Source organism: Calliphora vicina, chromosome 2 (assembly GCF_958450345.1).
Source record: "Calliphora vicina chromosome 2, idCalVici1.1, whole genome shotgun sequence".
NCBI classification, from domain to species: domain Eukaryota; kingdom Metazoa; phylum Arthropoda; class Insecta; order Diptera; family Calliphoridae; genus Calliphora; species Calliphora vicina.
The window spans coordinates 98,923,625-98,945,199 of NC_088781.1; the positions used below are offsets into that span (position 1 = coordinate 98,923,625).

At 27.7% G+C, this 21,575-nt stretch overlaps 1 protein-coding gene across 5 annotated transcripts in view; it reads right to left on the reverse strand.

Moving 5' to 3' along the window:
- The window catches only part of Npc1a (Niemann-Pick type C-1a), a 56,904-nt gene that overhangs the window by 26,296 nt on the left and 9,033 nt on the right, over positions 1-21,575 (reverse strand). For all 5 annotated transcript variants that reach the window (XM_065499537.1, XM_065499539.1, XM_065499538.1 and 2 more), the window contains 2 exons: positions 1,107-1,277; positions 793-949 (listed from right to left, as the gene is read on the reverse strand). In XM_065499537.1, coding sequence (XP_065355609.1) covers positions 793-949; positions 1,107-1,277 — 328 coding nt within the window. The remainder of the gene's footprint in view (positions 1-792; positions 950-1,106; positions 1,278-21,575) is intronic.

Sequence of the window (21,575 nt, forward strand, 5' to 3'; positions counted from 1 at the left end):
TTTTATTTTTTCGTGCTAAGCCAAGGCGTATTAATCAGGTGAGAGCGTCTCGGCAACAAATACAACAAAGACAATATTTGTTATTTGTCAAGAGATTGAAAATGTCAAAAAATATAAAAAACAATTAAAAAATAAATTACAAGTTTTTATATGAAAAATATTAAAAACAAACAAATAAAAAATCAATTATTTGTAGTTTGCACTGTTTTTTTTTTTTTTTGAAGATTTTATATTAAAAACGGCCAGCGGGGATAGAAAGCTAGGTGATTCCAGCGAAACTATCAAACTATCCATATATGTACATATGGCCGTCTGTATGTCCTAAATACAAAACCACGTCCAAAATACACAACCAAATTCTTCTAAGGAGTTTGGTATTAAAATTCAGCAAAAGCTATAAATGTGATGAATTTTCACCAATCAATTTCCAATATTGCTTATTTTGTTTTTGCAGATATTATGGTTTGTGTTTGCTTGAACAAATTTATTTAAAAAATTTTCAGATTTTTATTATTTTCATTTTAAATATTTCGAATGTCAACAACAAATAGTAAACAACTTTTTGACACTTTCAAACACAACATAAATAAACAAACAAAAATCAGCTGTGCTCGTAACTTCACCTTATTGAATACACCTTGTTCTAAGCGAAAATTCGTTTGAAACTTCAAAATGAGGGCATTAATCTAAAGTATCCAAAGTTTTAAAAGATTTTAGATTCTGCTCATATACTATCATCATTTGTTTTATTACACATAATATATAAAGAGATATAGACTGATAAAAACTTACCATCTTTGCTGTTTTCAGTTGAAACAACGTGCATAAATTCCGATTGCTTGGGCGAACATGTAAATTCGCATAAATGTCGTACTAAATTAGCCATACATGAGGGACAACGATCTAGGAAATTACCAGCTAATTTAATATTCTTATTCAGAATATCCACCTTGTTTTTTTTTTTTGTTTTTTGGTTGAGAACATTGAAGAGAAATTTAAAAAAATAAACAATTTACATAAGAATTTGAATTACAAATTAAACAGCAAATTGAAAACGAAATCTTATAGATTTATATTCAATTATATTAGTAATTTTTTGTTCTTACCTGTTGGCTATCACAGCAAAAATCCGTGGCATCGTTCTCTAAAAGATAGCCACAACGTTCTTGTAAAAGTTTTCTACCCTCTGGTGAAATGGGTTTCGCCGTACCATTGTATGCACAATACTGGTTACGTTGAAAATCATCTGTATTACAGACTCCATACCAGACGCAGTCCTACAAAATAACAAAGAAAATGTAAACAATATTTAGTATTTTATTGATAATTATTAGCGCAGAGCTATTAAAATAATAATTGAAAATGATTTTTAAAATCTCAAGGGAATAAAATGTGGGTTAGTTGTTCTAGTAGTCATTTTAAAGTCTAGATGGTGTCGTTTCTCATTTTAATATACATTAGTTTTTATTCGAATTATCACATTTGCAAAATTACAAAAAATGTATAAAACATAGTTCTCTTATCTTTGCTTTGCTTAAATAAAGCTAATATATTCCATAGAGACGCTGCTTTTGCAATTTAAGTTAAATTTGGCTTAACGAGCTGTTAAGTTAAGATTAACAATTTTCGTATTTATTAGTATGTATTTGTTGCTTTGGTTAAATAAAATAAATCTATAGATTCGAAGCCTTGATTTTGGCATTATGGTTAAGCTTGGTTTAACAAACTGTTAAGTTAAAGAGAGTGAAATTAAATTTTAAATTGTGATAAATTCAAAATTATTTTATTTTGGTTAACAAACTGTTATGTAAAAAATAATTTAACTGTATTTTCTAGAGTCCGAATAAATATTCAGTTTCGAATTAGGCCAAAAATCGGCCTAATACCGTATTCTTCAGAATTTAGCCGAATTTAGTAAAACAAACTCGTAGATTGTGCAATTCTAAAGTAGAAACAAGTTATGAATATAATCAATAGAATAGAAAAACATATATTTCATTGTAAAATACCTACCCAGTAAGCACCAAAGCCCCAAAAAATTCAAGCACTTGAACATTTTGTTGGAATTTGACTTGAATGCAAATGTAATTATACTTTAAACATGAAAAATATTTGAAAATTTATTTATTTTTCAAACAAAAAACATATGGCTTGAATTTATGTTTTACTGGAGAATGCTATTGAAATAAAGTGTAATACAACTGTAACTCAATTGCTTGACTATAATTCAAGGCTTGAATTACACTTGCTTTCAACTTGAATTCCAGTAAAAATGCTTATTGGGTAAGCATTCTATAAAAACTGTTTACTCAAAAAACTTTACACTCCACAATGTAAAGTTAAAATTCTTAAAATTCTAAAATTAAAATTCTTTTTATTAAGAAAATTAATAGTATATTTGAAAATATTCGGTTTATTTCGGATTAAGCCGAATATTAGGTTAACAAAATATTCAAGTATTATCAATAATTATATAGTTTCTCAAATAAAATTTACTTTTAAAGGTTTTTACGAGATTAAAAATTCCATTTATAGATTTTTGGTAATTATTTGAACTTTTTTATATATATAATTTGAGAGTGAAATTAAATTTTATCATTAAAGACTGATAAATTTATAAAACCATTATTTGATTTTGTAATTTAGATATGATTTAAAGTTAATTTTATAATTAGTATTGTAATCATTTTTATATTACAGCTATAATTACTCCATCCATTATATAATAATTTTAATACAAATACAAGATTTAAACTCTATAAAGTTAAATGAACTATAAAATATTATTTTAATGGAAATTATTCATGTATAGAGGGACGACATTAATACGAAATAAATTACATTATTTCGTATTAAAACCGAAAATATAGCATATTGTTTGTGTCAAAAAATTAATGGTTTAAAAAAGCTGAGTAGTAGTCAAATACCTAATAAATTATATTTAAAATAAAATTGTTATTAAAACTGCTTAGTGACCATAATTTGTATAAGTATCTTAATTATAAAGTTTTAACAAATTATAAACTCATAACCATACATTATAATTATATGAAATATGAGATTTAACAAAAATAAATGTGATTTAGAATTAACCACATAATTGTAAATACTCGTATGTATAAACAATTATATATGTCTGCAAATTTTAATTTATATTTAAGTAGTGTAGGCAAAGTTTGATCTATTTCCGTTCATGTGCACTTAAATTAATTTAATGTCACGTACAGATTACTTATATTTAAGTCGGGATTCACAATTTATTTTAAAAAATCAGTTAAAAAAAAGAACCAATTCCACACATACTTTAGTTAATACTGGTTATAATAATGAATTAGTTTTAATGACCTTTAATCGAGTCGGTATTTTTTAACAATATTTAAATTACATGTAAATGTATGTACCCAGACAACTAGTTTTAGAACTCATGAATCAAGCCAGTACTCGTTCTAGGTTGGCGTTGAGACTAATGATTTTTGTTTGATCAACTTCGGTACAATTTATATGGAAGCATTACCGTGTTTTACATATTCCTTGGAATCGTTCAGGAACTAGTTCTTAAATCAATTATTTAATCAGTTTTAGCTTAAAATTTTCACACCAGCAATTAGTTTAACTGAAGCGCTAACACCCTTCTTAAGAACAGTTCGATAAGCAGTTAATAAAATTTTATTCTTTCTTTCAGTATAGCTCATAAAAAGTATGAAAGATTAATAAAATCATGTTGAAAATAGTTTGGATAAATATTCGATGTCAATTTTATTATTAATGTACCGAATGTAGTATTTTAGATTAATTCATTAAAAATCCGACTTATTCTATAATATACAGTGGTTGACAATACAATGCAAACTTTTCCAAATATTCAATAAATAGGCCACAACCCCAAAAATTCTTAAGAAATTAAAATTTATTTTAGTATTTCATTAATATATACTTTTATTTAATTATATTAACAATTAAAAATATGAACATAATTAAATTCTGAAAATAGAAAACAAACTAATAATAAGTATTCATTGTTATGGTATTGACAAAACAATGGAAACTTAAGTTTCATTTTAATATTTGGCCCCCTCTGAGTGATTCAGTATTGTGTTGGATAGGCCAGCATCGTCGCTGGGAAGCTGTAATCTCATAAAGCTTCCTTCTTGGTATAATTTTGAGTCCATATTTTGCGATCTACAATTTCTATGGGATTGGGCAGACCACTTCAAAACACGTACTTCATTGAGAATTGAAGATGGAATCTTTAAACTAAGAACATATTTTCTTGATCGTTTTTAAAATGGATTTGTATCCGATTCCTTTCGTAGTATGTTTTATGGCATGTATTGGAAACATGCCAAGTAGAATGTCTTATTTGTGTACTTGTTCTCCCAACACTGCCTCTTAAATTGTACAATATTTGTATTAATACGAAAAAAGAACATTCTGTCTCAAACAGTTTAAATGTTTTTTGCAAGTTATAAAGGAGCAGTACAGTTTTTTTAGAAATAAGAGGTTGTTTCGTTGTTTAGATTATTGATAGGTTAGGTTAGGGTTAGGTTTGGAAGGGTGTACACTAAGTGTACTTCCACCCAGAGACCTTGAGGTCCATTGTGATTCCCTTCAATAGAGATAGATAAAGATAAAGATGATAGCATTAGAGTAAGCAAAAAAAGAAGTCCAAAATTCCGTCTGATAAAAAGAAGAAGAAAGAAAGGAAAGATAAGTCTGTTTACGGATTTGGACCTGCCGTAGAACGTCCCTTAAATAGCCACCCTATTCCCTTAATGAAACCTAGTATGTTGCTTAGTTTGCAGCCAGCAACACTACCAAGTTCGTCCAGAAAAAAGAAGTCCAAAATTCCGTCTGATAAAAAGAAGAAGAAAGAAAGGAAAGATAAGTCTGTTTACGGATTTGGACCTGCCGTAGAACGTCCCTTAAATAGCCACCCTATTCCCTAAATGAAACCTAGTATGTTGCTTAGTTTGCAGCCAGCAACACTACCAAGTTCGTCCAGAAATCTATTTCCTAGCCATTTAAGTCTGTGACCCTGTAGCATAGGGCAGTTGCACATAATGTGCTCTACTGTCTCTATCTCCTCTGCATCCCCACATACTCTACAGAAGTCCTGTGTGCCAATATCCCATTTTCCCTTAAAGGCTCCAATTGAGCAATGACCGGTTATCACTCCTACTAGAATCCTGAGATTGTACCTATCCAACTCTAACAGTGTTCCAGTCGCGTTCGCATTCAGTCTTGGCCATAAGGCCCTGGACACTTTGCAATCTGTTCTACTGCACCAGGATCGATTCGTGCAGTCCCGGAATCTTTCGTAGATTACCCTGTAGTAGTGACAAATGGGTGGTCTAACAGCCCGTTCCCTAGTGTCATGGTCCAGATCAGAACCATGTCTAGCAAGTTCATCTGCTACCTCGTTACCCTGTATATCACAGTGCCCTGGCACCCAACACAATCTCACTGAGTAGTGTACCAATAGCTCCTCCAGAGCTCTCCTACAGTCCTCTACTAGGTTGGAGTGTACTAAATGACATTCCAAGGCCTTCAGTACCGCCTGACTGTCTACATATATTGTCACTACAGCCCCCCTATTGATGTGTGTCCCTATCAACTCTGTGGCTTTCCAGATCGCGAAGATCTCTGCCTGGAAAACGCTACACTCGTTAGAGAGTCTATATGAGCGCTTGATGTCTTGGTCGACCAAATAAACCCCGGCCCCTGTACCAGAATCCATTTTGGAACCGTCTGTGAAAACTGCGCACCCATCAAACAGTTGATCGGATCCAGCCCACTTATCCCCCATTGTCACAATGTATATTTATGTTTTAAACTGACAGATTTCATAACAAAATTATTTTAATAGATAGTATAATGGGGGTTAGTTCTTATTAAAAATATCATTTCCTTTTAAAAATTGTATATAAACTAGTTAATTTGTATCTATAATAAGGTTCAATAAAAATATTCTATCATTTTGGAAATTTCCATTATGATATGATTTAACAATAAATTATTTCAAATGTTTTTTTTTTAATTTGAGCAAATCGTTGAAGCATAACAAAAATAAAACAATTTTGCCAATTGTATCGGCTTAGGTTTCTTTTCCATAGTTAAAATAAACCAAATATTTTTTCTCCGTACATTAATTTATAACAGACACTGTATGTTTACGAAAATCTGTTTTATTTTTATTGCAATTATCGCAATTTCCGAGAGTTGGTAGCAATGAAAATTAAAAACAAACAAAATAAACGCATAAAAGCATTGCTAAATGTTTGTACATGTGAATGTAATATTAACCCAGTAAATATAATTTAGATTAAATGAACAGTTTTCATGTCTTAAATTACAAATTCATTCTTGCATTTTAGCAATGTTTAAATTAAATTTCACACATCAATTGTTACAACTAAATTGTTATTAACTAAATAAAAATGTTGACTGGGTTTGAAACGCATTGTATATAATAATAACAATAAAAGCAAAACCAAACAAAATATATATTAAATAAATAATATCAAAATTAGTTAATATACGAGACAAGAATCTTAAATTAATATACAAAGTACATATCGTTACCTTAATCTAGAAAGGCCATAACTCGCATGTTTCAAAGTCGAGATTTTTTGGCTAAATATGATATATGAGCAGATCATTTATCGAAATATGCTAAAAATTGGGCTACAAATAAACCACGCGTTAGGGCCTTTATTAAGGTAACGATATGTATGTATATAAAACAATTCAATCGTTTACGAGTCATCTGTATAAACAAGTTTAAAAAAAACAATTACAATATAACTTTTTTGGTATTTATTTTATTACAAGTAAAAGTTACAACTTTTTATGAATTGTATGTACCCATATGTATATACATATGGAAATCTTTACATATATCAGTGCTGATGAACACACACAATAATACGTATGACTAATTAAATGCGGATACGTACAAAAAAATCGTTGAATCGTTGAATTGACCATGAACATTTTAATGAAAAAATACACAATACCAACAAATTTTGAATTTATATGCCGGTAGATTGTTGCGCAAAACAGATTGTTCAATTACTTGAAAAATGCATAATTCTTATAAATAAATAGCCATTAAATTAAAGATGTATGTATGTATGTAGGTATTACAATATAAACAAACGCAAATATTGAAATTGAATAAAAAAAAATATTTTTAATGGAATTTTCGAGGCAAACTTTTTTCTCTCAGCATTAAGTTTTATTTACTATGTATGTGTATTAGGGTGCCAATGAAAAATTTGAGGAAACATTTTTCTCGATATTCTGAATATGTAAATTACACGGTGCTACAAAATAATTATTTTGCAATAACTTGGCGAATAACCTATTTCAAAACCAGTTTTAAAAGTTCCATATAAACATTCTTAAATCAGGCATTATATAATAAATGTTCACTTTGTAAATGGCATTTAAAAACTATTTTATTTATATAAATGTGTAGAGATTTTTCCAATAATATCTAATTCAATTTTAACCGTATTAAACAAATGAAAGTTTGTTTTAATTAGAAAGACGTTGACTTTAAGACTACTGTTGTTTAAAAAGATCTGAAAGAAACACTCGTAATAGTTGAACAAGTTAAAAAAAATATTAAAAATTGGGATATTATTCGAAAAATCTCTACATATTTATATTAGTAGAATAGTAAAAGTATATATACACTCAGGCCTCGTTTTATGCGATAGATGCGTTCCAAAAAGATCGCATAAACTGAATTCGCATAAAACGATACTCTAGCTTCATATAAAAATTAATGATTCGTTCCAAAATACTGAAAACCCACATAAATTTAGATTTTAATTAAAAAATCAGAACCAAATCGCATAAAAAAATCAACAAAAAAATATATTTATTTAAGGAAATTTTTTCCGGTCGTAATGTTGAGTTATTGAAACAAACATTTCTAAATAAATGTTAATTATAATAAAGACAGATGATGTCTTCATCTCATCTGATATGAATTTTTTCTCCACATAATTTATGATAACTTAAAAAGGGTTAGGTTAGCTAAGTCCGATATTATTAAAATAAACTTAAAAAAATTTTAAATTTACATTGCCTTTAATCTGGTTTTAATCGGCTCAGTAGTTTCGGAATTATAATAACAAATTGAAGCAAAAAATATATTTTTTACTTAAAAAATAGCAATTTTTAAGTTTATGTAAATTTGAACTTTTCTAAGTTTACTTCAATAATATCGGACTTATTCTTTTTGAGTTATCATAAATTATGTGGAGAAAGATCTAAAAAAATTCACAATTTTCGAAAAAAAAATTTAAAAAAATCTATCCATAGATTTAAAAAATTTTACCATTTTTGTACTTAGGTAACCATGATGCATCAAATCTATATAGCGGTTAGTGAAGCCTTTTTTGTGTAATTTTTTAATTAAATAAAGTTAAATTAAAGCTAACAATTTTATTTCTACTAATGTTAATTCGAAAGAATTAGATCTGCTAAAATATTTCTGATGGTAACGTATCAAAGTAAGCGGCAGTGAAAAACTAAGTTCTTCATTATTGCTGCGACCCTCGCATAAATAAATAGCATTTCATAATATTAAATAATATGTGTTTTACCACAAATATTATTTGCTCAACATCCAAAGACATTGACCTGCGCTAGCAAGCAAGAGTTATGTTCATGCGCTCATATTGGAAATACTCTTATAAATAAATTTTATTGAATAGAACATTTATCACATTAAATTAAGTAAATTTTCAAACTGATCAATTTTAATTTACATATCTTAAAAGTTCAACACGCATTAAAACGATTTATTTGAATGAATGACTGGCTGATTGAATGTTTTCTCGGTGTGATGAAAAGAGCAACGCCAGTGGAAAACATTCTGTTGTAAGAGTTCTATATTTGAAAAATAAATATCGACCAACCAAAACGACGAAAACTTTCTTACAATTACAATTATTTATTTTTATAGACAAATTGCTATACACTGTGCACATATTATGGGAACTACATTCATTATTTAATATCAACGTGTGTGATAGTGATGCCTCCATGATGGTACCACTGCTGTTTTGGCCCTGCAAAACATCACCAGCAGCGGTCACACTGTGTATAAGCATTTATGGTTTATTTTTTTTTTATGACTACGTACTTGTATTTGCACAATTGAACTTTCATTTAATTCAATTTTATTTAATTAAGAAGTCAAATCATACAAATACAAATTTGTTTGTGTATTAATAATATCTTTAGTACATTGTTATAAGTTTTGTTCTGCTTTGAACTTTTCTGATTTTATTTTAGAAAGAAATTTCGTACTCTACAATATATGCTATTAGGTCTCAATTATTTTTAGTTTGTAAAAGTTTTCTTTACAAAAAAAACTTGTACTATAAGATAAATAAATAACGAATGGAATGAATGTCGGCAAATATTAAAACTTATCAGTTGTTTTACAACACAATTGGTTCATATATGGGGCATTTCATGTCAAGTGAACCAACTTTTGAAATCGATGTCTTCCGATCGGGATGAAATTTGCACCAAGGTTAGCTCTATTGGATAGTAACTCAGACACAATTTTTCAACAACATCGGTCGAGAACTCTCTGAGTTATAGGGGGTAAAATTTTGACAATTTGGTCAAACAGGGGTTTTTTCTTATCCATGTAACTTATTACCTATTGTTCTTAGCAAAATGTGTCCCAAATAGTATAGATAGCTATTTCTTCGATCTTTCGAAAAAAAATATTTAAAAAAAAAAATAAAAAATTTTTAATATTTTTTTTTCCGAAATCAAAAACTTTTTTGACTTTTTTTTAAAATGGGTCCTTTTTTTTTTTTTTTTTTTTTTTTCTCTTAAAATAAAGTTTAGATATTTTCCTTGAACACCTACTTGGTCGCTTAGTGGGATGCGAGTGGGATATCTATCAAAATAAATATTTTGTAACTCAAAACATAAAATTTTGTACTTTTTTTGCAAAATCAAAAACTTTGTTGACTTTTTTTTTCAAAATGGACCCTTTTTTAATCTTTTTTTTTAGGTCAAATAAAAGCTTAGATATTATCCTTGAAGACCCTTTTGGTCGCTTAGTGGGATGCGAGTGGGATATCTATCAAAATAAATATTTTTTAACTCAAGACTTACAATTTTAGACTTTTTTTTTTGCAAATACGATTTTTTTTCCAAATGGGCCCTTTTTTTAAAATTTTTTTTGTAGTCAAAAGAAAGCTTAGGTCCTTTCCTTTAAGATATTTTTAGTCCCTTAGTGGGATGCGAGTGGGATATTTATCAAAATAAATATTTTGTAACGCAAGACATACAATTTTTTAATTTTTTTTTGAAAATCAAAATTTTTTTCCAATATGGGCCCTTTTTTAATTTTTTTTTTTTGCTCAAAAGAAAGCCTAGGTCCATTCCTTTAAGATATTTTTAGTCCCTTAGTGGGATGCGAGTGGGATATCTATCAAAATAAATGTTTTAACACAAAAATTGTATGTCTTGAGTTACAAAACATTTATTTTGATATATATCCCACTCGCATCCCACTAAGCGATCAAAACCATCTTAAAGGAATAGGCCTAAGCTTTCTTTATAGCAAAAAAAAAAATTACAAAAAGGGCCCATTTTAAAAAAAAGTCAAAAAAGTTTTTGATTTTGCCAAAAAATCAAAAATTGTATATCTTGAGTTACAAAATATTTATTTTGATAGATATCCCACTCGTATCCCACTAAGGGACCTAAAATATCTTAAAGGAATGGACCTAAGCTTTCTTTTGACTAAAAAAAAAATTTTTAAAAAAGGGCCCATTTTGAAAAAAAATTCGAATTTGCAAAAAAAAAAAGTCAATAATTGAATGTCTTGAGTTACAACATTTTTATTTTAATAGATATCCTACTCACATCTTCCTAAGTGACAAAATAGGTCTTAAAGGAAAAGACCTAAGCTTTCTTTTGAGCAAAAAAAAATTTTTAAAAAAAAGTCCCATATTGGAAAAAAATTTCGATTTTGCAAAAAAAAATTAAAAAATTGTTACAAAATATTTATTTTGATAGATATCCCACTCGCATCCCACTAAGGGACTAAAAATATCTTAAAGGAATGGACCTAGGCTTTCTTTTGAGCAAAAAAAAAATTAAAAAAGGGCCCATATTGGAAAAAAATTTTGATTTTGCAAAAAAAAATTAAAAAATTGTATGTCTTGCGTTACAAAATATTTATTTTGATAAATATCCCACTCGCATCCCACTAAGGGACTAAAAATATCTTAAAGGAATGGACCTAAGCTTTCTTTTGACTACAAAAAAAATTTTAAAAAAAGGGCCCATTTGGAAAAAAAATCGTATTTGCAAAAAAAAAGTCAAAAATTGTAAGTCTTGAGTTAAAAAATATTTATTTTGATAGATATCCCACTCGCATCCCACTAAGCGACCAAAAGGGTCTTCAAGGATAATATCTAAGCTTTTGTTTGACCTAAAAAAAAAGATTAAAAAAGGGTCCATTTTGAAAAAAAAAAGTCAACAAAGTTTTTGATTTTGCAAAAAAAGTCAAAAATTTTAGGTTTTGAGTTACAAAATATTTATTTTGATAGATATCCCACTCGCATCCCACTAAGCGACCAAGTAGGTGTTCAAGGAAAATATCTAAACTTTATTTTAAGAAAAAAAAAATGGACCCATTTTAAAAAAAAGTCAAAAAAGTTTTTGATTTCGGAAAAAAAATATTAAAAATTTTTTATTTTTTTTTTAAATATTTTTTTTCGAAAGATCGAAGAAATAGCTATCTATACTATTTGGGACACATTTTGCTAAGAACAATAGGTAATAAGTTACATGGATAAGAAAAAACCCCTGTTTGACCAAATTGTCAAAATTTTACCCCCTATAACTCAGAGAGTTCTCGACCGATGTTGTTGAAAAATTGTGTCTGAGTTACTATCCAATAGAGCTAACCTTGGTGCAAATTTCATCCCGATCGTAAGACATCGATTTCAAAAGTTGGTTCACTTGACATGAAATGCCCCATATGTATATGAATTCTTTTCAAAAACAGTTGTATTGAAAATTGGAAAAATTTTCATGAAATGTTTATTTTTATTAATACTCATTATGAATTTCTTTAAACAATGAAATTAATCATTCCACAATACATTAGTAGATATACATTGGTATTTCGTATTTATACATATTTTTTTTTTTATTTATTGAATCTTCATTACGTAATGAACTTTCAACAAGTATTTTAAATCTTATATTCTAATAATTTCAGTTTTTACAAGGGGCACGTTTAGATCTTTGTGTATATTCGCGTTTTTGATATGCCAGGGGGCAACTGTGACCAAATGAACGCTTTTCCAGTAACAATTGTTTTATACACACAATTTTCTTATTTTATTCCTTTTAAAAAGTATAAATACTTACATTTTCTTCAATTTTATTGAAAATTCTTTTTTTTTACATTTTTTCACCACAAAAATAAAATTGTAAATAAATATACAATAACACAAAACATATGAAATATAAGCTGCTAACTATACGAGTTCAAAATAGAACTTGTAATAGTTTGCAACGAGAGAACACTCTCTAAAATTTATACGCTCTTGATTTTTTTTTCTACTTGCAAGTTTTTTGAGTTAATGAACGCTTTTCCAATAACAATTGTTACTAACTAGTGGCAACGCTCACTCATAAAATATTTTTCCTACCAAATTTCTAATTAAAAACTACCAAAACCTACCAAATTTAAAATATTTGAGAAATGCTATATGAATTCGTTTCAAAATTAATAGTTAACTTAAAATTATATTATTGCTGCTATAAAATTATCCAGAGGAAGAATGATATTGAAGCAGAGTTTAACACATATTATTAGAAAATAAAAGTTTTGAGAGCCCTTTGGCATTTTTTGAACTCAACACTACTAAATAAATACACATTTACCTGACTAAACTAAATATTTTAGAAAAAGCTATCTTCATAGTTTTATTATTTTGGCATAACATAAGTAGTTTTTTCGTTATTATTTTAATTATTTTGTTCTTAAAAATACTTCTGTGTTCAGAAATATCGTAGCCTACCAAAATACGACAAATATCGGAACAAACCAACCAAACTACCAAAAGTCAATTTGTTAACTTCAAACTACCAATTTTGGTCCAATTGGACCAAAGCGGCAACGCTGCTAACTAGTAACAACTTTTAGTTATTGAACAGAGCTATTATAATTACTTTTTAGTTTGTTTTCTATTTTAAGGATTTAATTGTTTTTTTTTAATTTAGTATTTTGTATTTTGAAAAGTTTCCATTGTATTGTCAGCCACTGCATATTTAAATGTTTGTTTTTCAAACTTAATGATTGAAATAAACATCAATTAAAGCAACATTTGTGCTAGCTGCAGTTATCAAACAGATATATTTACAAACCAGTTTTAATAATATCACTTTATTTATTCATTTATTTATTCTGTAAAAGGCAATAAACATGCACTTATTTCAAATGATTTGAAATGAAAATCACAGACATTTTAATTATTTAAAAACCCAAATGATTAGAAACACGTATACGCAACGTGTAGATTTTATGAAAGAGATTGAACTAAAATTATAAAAATTTGCTTTCTCATATCATTTAATTAAAGGTATAGCAATAAAATAAAATTGTTCTCTTAAAATTGCCCATGTAAAAGATATATGATATACACATTTTTTATGGTTCTAGTGTTGATGACATTTCCTTAATGATAATTAATATGTAGAATAATTAAATACAGGGGATTTTTAATTTTGCTGCATCATCACAAAACCAGGCGAAAATTTATAAAAAAAAGTGACGTTGAAATGGCAAAAGTCCAAGTCGGGTAAAATAGAATGCAGAGTTTAAGGAAAGATGAAGTAACCGAGGAAGATATTTGTACGTAAATTTTTTACACAACTTCCAACTAACACAGCTAGTACCTATAATATAAATAAAAAACTTTGATCGCCAAAAACTATTTTCAGTAACGTTTTTTAAACATTTCAAAACGTCTTATTTTTATATCAAATTATTAATTTAATGCCTTTGCTGGCGTAATTAATATACATACATATAAAATTTGGAAATTCATTTACAGTCTCCACTTGAAAATAAAATAACATTATAGCCTCACAATTAAATGTTATTTTTAGTAAAGTTTTATTTAAAACAACGTTGACCCTAAAATAACAATAAACTTTTTAATGCACAGAGGTGACATACATAAGTTTAAATGAGGTTTTTGGCAGAAATGTAAATAACTTAAAGTATAAATAATGACAATTGTTATACATATTTAAGTTTAAATTATATATTACACTCATTTTTCACACCCTTATCTAAATAAGTTTTGACTCATCATGGATTCTAACATATAAATACTAATCACAGTATAGCGCGAACGATTAAAGGTCTTACATTTTTTCACATGCTATTCATAAGTATTATTTAAAATTTTATTTGAAATAAAGTTGTGTACAAAAATAAATAGGTTAATAAAATTGGTTGGTAACTGGTTTCAAAAAATAATAAAATACAATTTTATCAAATACATTTATCTAAAGAAGATTTTTAATTATTTAGAAGAGTGTTTAACAAATGATCGTGCTACTAATAAAATATCTTAAAACTGAATAAATCAAAATAACTAAGCATATACATTTAGAATAAAATTTAATTGTTTATTATGAACAAGATATTCCGCAAAATGGAACGAATGATACCACAAAATGATAAATGACTTTTCGTTATAAAATTGAATCTATTAAATAGGATTTATTGTAACCAACAATCAAATTCCCCGGATGACAATTGTTTTTAAACCGATCGGTGTAGAATGAATATTCAATATTTTTGGTGGCGGTTAACCGATTTTTTCAATAAAAATAATTTTTGGTCAATATCAATAATGGTAACGCTAATATGGATTATTTCGGTAATGGTAGAGTAAGTTCGGGTAATATGGAGTAGGCGGGTATTGTGGTATAGCTACTTTTATGATCTCAGCAATTTAGCATTTCATTTTAGCAGGTGATTTTTTCTAAAATCACGTGTTTTAAACTTCATTAATTTAATTTTAAAGTCAAATGGGAATATTTTGCAATTGAAGAACACATGGAACAATATTGCATATTTAGAGCTAATTTCTTACTTTTCAGTTAAAAGTAGATTAACACGCTGTTATATTAAGCCAGAAACATATTTTCCGGAATTTAACCAATGAAATTTTATTTTTTGCAAAATCAAAAACTTTGATGACTTCAAAATGGAATTTTTTTTAGCTCAAACAAAAGCTTAGATATTTCCTTGAAGACTTTTTTGGTCGCTTAGTGAGATACGAGTGGGATATCTATCAAAATAAATATTTTGTAACTTAAGACATACAATTTTTTACTTTTTTTTGCAAAATCTAACTTATTTTCAAAATTTTTTTAAAAAAAGTCAACAAAGTTTTTGATTTTGCAAATAAAGTCAAAAATTGTATATTTTGAGTTACAAAACATTTATTTTGATAGATACCGAACTCGCATCCCACTAAGCGACCAAATAGGTCTTCAATGGAAAATATCTAAGCTTTATTTTAAGAAAAAAAGGGCCCATTTTGGAAAAAAAAGTCAAAAAAGTTTTTGATTTCGGAAAAAAATTATTAAAATTTTTTGGTATTTTTTTTAAATATTTTTTTTCGAAAAATTTAAGAAAGAGCTATCTAAACTATTTGGGACACATTTTGCTATGAATAATAAGTTACATGGATAAGAAAATACACAGGTTTGTCCAAAATGTCAAATTTTGACCCCTCTAACTCAGAGAGTTCTCCGATCTTGTTGTGTCTGATTTACTATCCAATAGAACTAACCTTGTGCAAATTTCATCTCGATCAGAAGACATCGATTTCAAAAGTTGGTTGGTTCACTTGACATGAAATGCCCCATATATTTAATTTTATAATAATCTCAATAAACAACGTGGGCGGCTAAAGTGGTATACTGTATCACATTAACCTTTCAAACAAATAATATGCCAAACAAAGGTGAAGTAATAAAAGGGGTAGCGGAAGATTTGAAGAATGCTATCTGAGCTGTTAGAAACAACGAGATGGACATTATTTTAGCATTAAAATCCAAGAAAGTATTGAGGAGCATTTGGTAAGCTTGGTCAGTTGCCAACTTTAACCGCATCCATTGAAGATGATTTAAATAAAACGCAATTCATTTATAAATTAAAATACTATGCGTCGGTTATGTGGTTTAGTATACCATATTAACAGAACATGGTTACCACATTAACATTGGACAACCAAAATGTTTTTGAAAATATGTAATTGTATTTATAAATATTTTAGCGATTTATTTGAACATATTATTTTTAACCCCTTGTCACTACTTGCCAAATATTAATCATACGAATTAATGACGTTTGTTGTCAAAACCAAATTTTCTGACTTGAAGCATAACGATGCAATAACCCTAATATACCTGATAATTTTTCTCTTGACAACCACAGACATGGGGTAATGTGAAATAAATTTATTGTTCTGGCTCAAGTTCATATATTTATAACAATTCAAAGAATACATTAAAGAGATCTTGAGGACAACTGAAGATTGCGGCACAGAAGCTGCATTACAGTCTGCCAAGAGTCTAAATGCCACTATCAGAGTATTTTTTGAATTGTTACAAATATATGAACTTGGGCCAGAATAAAAATATACTTCATATTGATAATTGCATTCTTTTTTATTTATTTAATTAATTGCAAAATAACATAAGGGCAAAATACAATATTTTAAAGTATTGGCTTAATGCAATCTTATCTAATTTTTAAATGATTTATTGCAATTATAAAAATCTTTCTAACATTTTTATATTTATCGGTCATTGGTTTTTTACAACAAAAAAAAACATATTAAATATACATTGATTTAATAAACAAAGACCGCAAATCTTTAACGTGAGATTCAATTTTAAATAGGTTATCTTTAGTTATAATACAAATAAAATGAAGAGTGTTTAGAAATTAATTATGTGTGTATCATTCCAGACTAAAATAAATGAATAAATTAAAAAAGCAAACGTTCAAATAAAAGTAAAAGTTAAGTTAGTTAAATACATATTTTAAAGAGGAATTTGTGAAATCTGGTTTGTGACAGTTTACTACAAATATTAGAATATAAATTGTGTGCATAAATAGTTGCTTTTATTTAAGCACACAATTTATATTCTTGTTAATTAAAAATCTGCAGGACATTTGAACTAGAGTTGACCAATGGATTCTGAATTTATTTCAAAGGACCATGTGCAAATTTCTAATATTTAGTATCTACTTCATACCATCCACATTACTTAGAAGTAGTTTGGTAATGGCTGACATATAATCTTATATACATTTAAGTACTTAATATTTGTCAAAAACGTATGTATCATAATACAATTTCATAATCTAAACAAAAATTGTATTCGATTTTTAAAAAAATACACATAATTTTTGGAATTTACGATCGGTGTTCATAAATGTTTTAAAACAATTCAAATAAATACAAATAAGGCAAACAGTAAATGTGCAGAAAATATAAAACATAAATAAAATTTTCAGAAAAACATGAACAATCAACAAAAAAAAATATTTTGAATACTATCGTATAAACAAGAATTGTATTTTTCAAAATAATTTCTTTACAAACCGGATGGATTTGATAATATTTTAATTTTTTAAAGAATTAATACACAGTATTATAATCTGTAAATACAGTATCGGCCATAACTAAAGAACCCCTCAATGGATTTTTTTCAAATCATAATTTTTAGATAAGCAAGGCTTTTTGGGATGTATTTTGTATATATTTTATAAACTTATAATTAGGGGGCGGATTTATATGCAAATGCATGTTTTTTCTCGAACGTCCAAATACAATGTAGACTAATTATCTATCCGAATCGCATATTTTGCTTCAAAATGGCATCGATTTGTTAGTGCATATTTTTGCATATTTTATTGATAATGCATATTTTGTTATATTTTACTTCAAAATGCATATTTATATGCATATTATGCCAATTTTTAATAAAAATATAATTTTTTGTCGTTAATGAGCAATACATTGTTTCGAAAAATTTTTTTGGTCGAATTTGTTATAGAAATAGCAGTAAGTTTTATCGACTAACTTCTTTCGACATCGAGAAACTTGCATTAAGTTCTTCATTTCTCTATCAGTAATTGAAAATTATCATTTCAAAACATTTTTCTTCAAAAAAGTTTAGTTTTTTTAAGTATCAAAAATTCATTAAATGTGTCGAAAACATTCATATTTTGTTTTCATTGCACATTCGATTTATAAGAGATTTCGTTATCGAAAGATTTTGTAACTTCACCTACACAGTAACCGCTCCTGACAGTCATTTCCAAGCAGTTCTACGAGACTGTCGTATACTAGTGATTTTGGATAACTTAGAGACAAATGCACTACACAATTAACGTTTAAAGTCCCTACACTATAGATTACATAGAGCCACTTAAGTGACAGTTGTCTTTATGTTTGATTACATGGGATGTATAAAGTAACCAATTGTCTTCTCTCTGCATTACAAATAGCTCGTCAAATGATCCAAAATATATAAATTGGAGTCAGCCAGTGATCAGACATTATAGATGATTTTAAAAGGAAAGTCACAATATAGAAGCTCTATGGCTTTAAACAAGTATTCATATCAAGATATTACAATTAATATAAATATCCATCGTTTTTTCAGAAGAAAAGTTATTTTAAAAATAGTTTTCGAACTTTAATTGCTTAATTACTGGTATAATTTAAAAAGTTCTAACTGCTGGCAACAATGTTGTGTATTATTTTGACATTTCGAAATCCATACTTAATTATTTTATGTTTCTGCACAAAAATATAAGTGCATATTTTTTAAATTTTTAGGTCATATTTTGATTTTTTTTAAGCATATTTTAGGCGCATTTTTTCCAATAATAAATGCATGAAAATCCGCCCCCTACTTATAATATATTATTGTTAATGTTTTTAGTAAAAGAAAATTTTATGAAAAATTTATTTAAAATGATAAATCTTATAAAAACACACAACGGACAAAACAAAAGCCCCCTCCTATAAGATGTTCTTACAGCTTATCACGACATGAATTGAGTAAAAAATATTTAATTAACAGATAAGAAAGCTAGACTGGAGTTTGCTAAAGTCCACATCGACTGGAGTGTCCAAAAATGGAAGACAGTACTGTTCTCTGACAAATCATTATATTGGCTCCTCTATGTTTAATTATTCCTTTGCAAAACTTAGGATTCAGTATTTCTCCTTTCGGTTTGCGTACACGCCTTATTCCATCGGAACTTTTTAAGTTGTATTTGGTTTTGTCAGAGAACAGTACTGTCATCCATTTTTGGACACTCCAGTCGATTTATTCATATAAAAAAATTCCAATGGAACATACAGAATAATCCGTACTTAACAAGATGAATAGGGCTAAAGTAAATATTGTAGTTTTATTTCATTTAAAAACAACCAAATAGACTAAAATAGAAACAAATAGAACATTTTCAAGTGTACATATAAAAAAACATCTTTAAACCAATCAGCTAAACTACATTTATAATAATGAAGGTGTTAATTGCAGTTTTAACTAACTCGCACAAATGTATTTTGTACTCAATCCCTTGCCCGCAACCGTTTTCGTCTCTAAAATTCTCATAGTTAAAGTATGTGAAATCATACAAGTTACAAACATTAATTTACACTTCTGAATACATATATAGTACATATATATATTTTTTTTTATATTTCGCTTTTATTTTGTTTATATTCGAATACAACTCGCAATATCATTTAAGTAGATAAGTAGTTGTGTTTATGCAAATACAAATATTTATTTTCTGATTTTCATTTCTTATACATAAATTATTTATTTATATTTATTTTTACTTTTAATTATGAATTCTTCGCTAAAAACATAAAATGAAGATAAAGTTGGTATTTTGGATGGATGTGTTATTAATGCTGATATTGTAATGATGAGTCACATGAAAATGGACTCGATTTAATAAACAAGATTTAAAAAAATCGTAGAAGGTTGTTCGGATTGTCGTCATTCTACACCCCTTTCGGTAATAAGATATACATCCATATACATATATTTATAAGTTAAAATAGTTAAATAGACCTTTAGAATATTATATTTTAATTAAGAATGCGTGGTGTTTAATGACGAATATAATAATTGTTTGTTATTTTTAGTTTTCTTATCATTTTGTATGTTGTTTAAAATGTACATACATATTTGGCAAATGAACGAAAAAACTTTTTTAATGCTTATTAAAATATGTAAACAAAAATTATGTATCCCTCCACTAAAACACATTTACTTGGCAGCGTATAAAATGCATTCCAATTTGCCAATTGTCTAAATTACTTTACAATTGCATTCTTTGAATTATTATGGAGTAATTATAATAAATGAACTATTATTAAATTTAATGTCAAATTATATTTACTAATTTAAAAAGCTTTATATACATATATTTATACTCGAGGTGATAAATTGTGACAATCTTCAAACAAACTGTATATAATGTAAATTTTCTAAATGTTACAGTAAGTTCGGGTTGTTGTTGTTGTAGCAGCTTCAACAATTTTACAATATTTAATCTGGGGGTTCTGCAAGATCAAGTCCAAGGAATTGGGCTACTTTGCTGGGTGTATGCATAAATCTACTGGACATAGTGAAGTAGGGCTGGCTGGACAGTTGAAATTGTGGAGGGTATCATGGGGACCCTGACCACATGCTGGGCATAAGTTCGGGTAATTTGGTACAACTATTTTTTATTTGACTATAATTTTTAGAATCTTAATTCGATTGGTGTTCTACTACAAGTGTTAAGTTTACATCCAGGAAAGTAAAAAAGTCTTTTATGTTCAAGTTTCAAAGAAAAAGTGAAAAAAAAACCATAAACATTGCATTGAAAAAATTGGCAGGTAATGTGGTATAACACGTTCTGTTAATATTGTATACTAAACCACATAACCGACTCATAGTATTTTAATTTATAAATGATTTAATTTAAATCATCTTCAATGGATGCGGTTAAATTGGCGGCTGGCCAAGCTTACCAAAAGCAACTCAAAAATTTCTTCGTTTCTGGACATTAGTTGTAAAGTTGTGTAGGGGAAATTGAATGACTTTGATGCTAAAATAATGTCCATCTCGTTGTTTCTAACAGCTCAAATAGCTTTCTTTAAATCTTCCGTTGCCGATTTTCTTACTTCACCTTTGTTTGGCATATTATTTATTTGAAAGGTTAATGTGATACAGTATACCACTTTAGACGCCTTTAGCTATACCACATTAGCCGACCACATTGAAATTATTATAAAATTAAATACATATATACACTAAGTATGGGGGTCACGAACGTACGTTCGTACGATTTTGATGTCACAAGAATATAGACAACAAAACTTTTCCTAGCATTTTTTTGGCGATTCGATAGCATTTTGGTAGCTCTATGATTAGTGCAAAAGATGGATTTGATCGAGTTT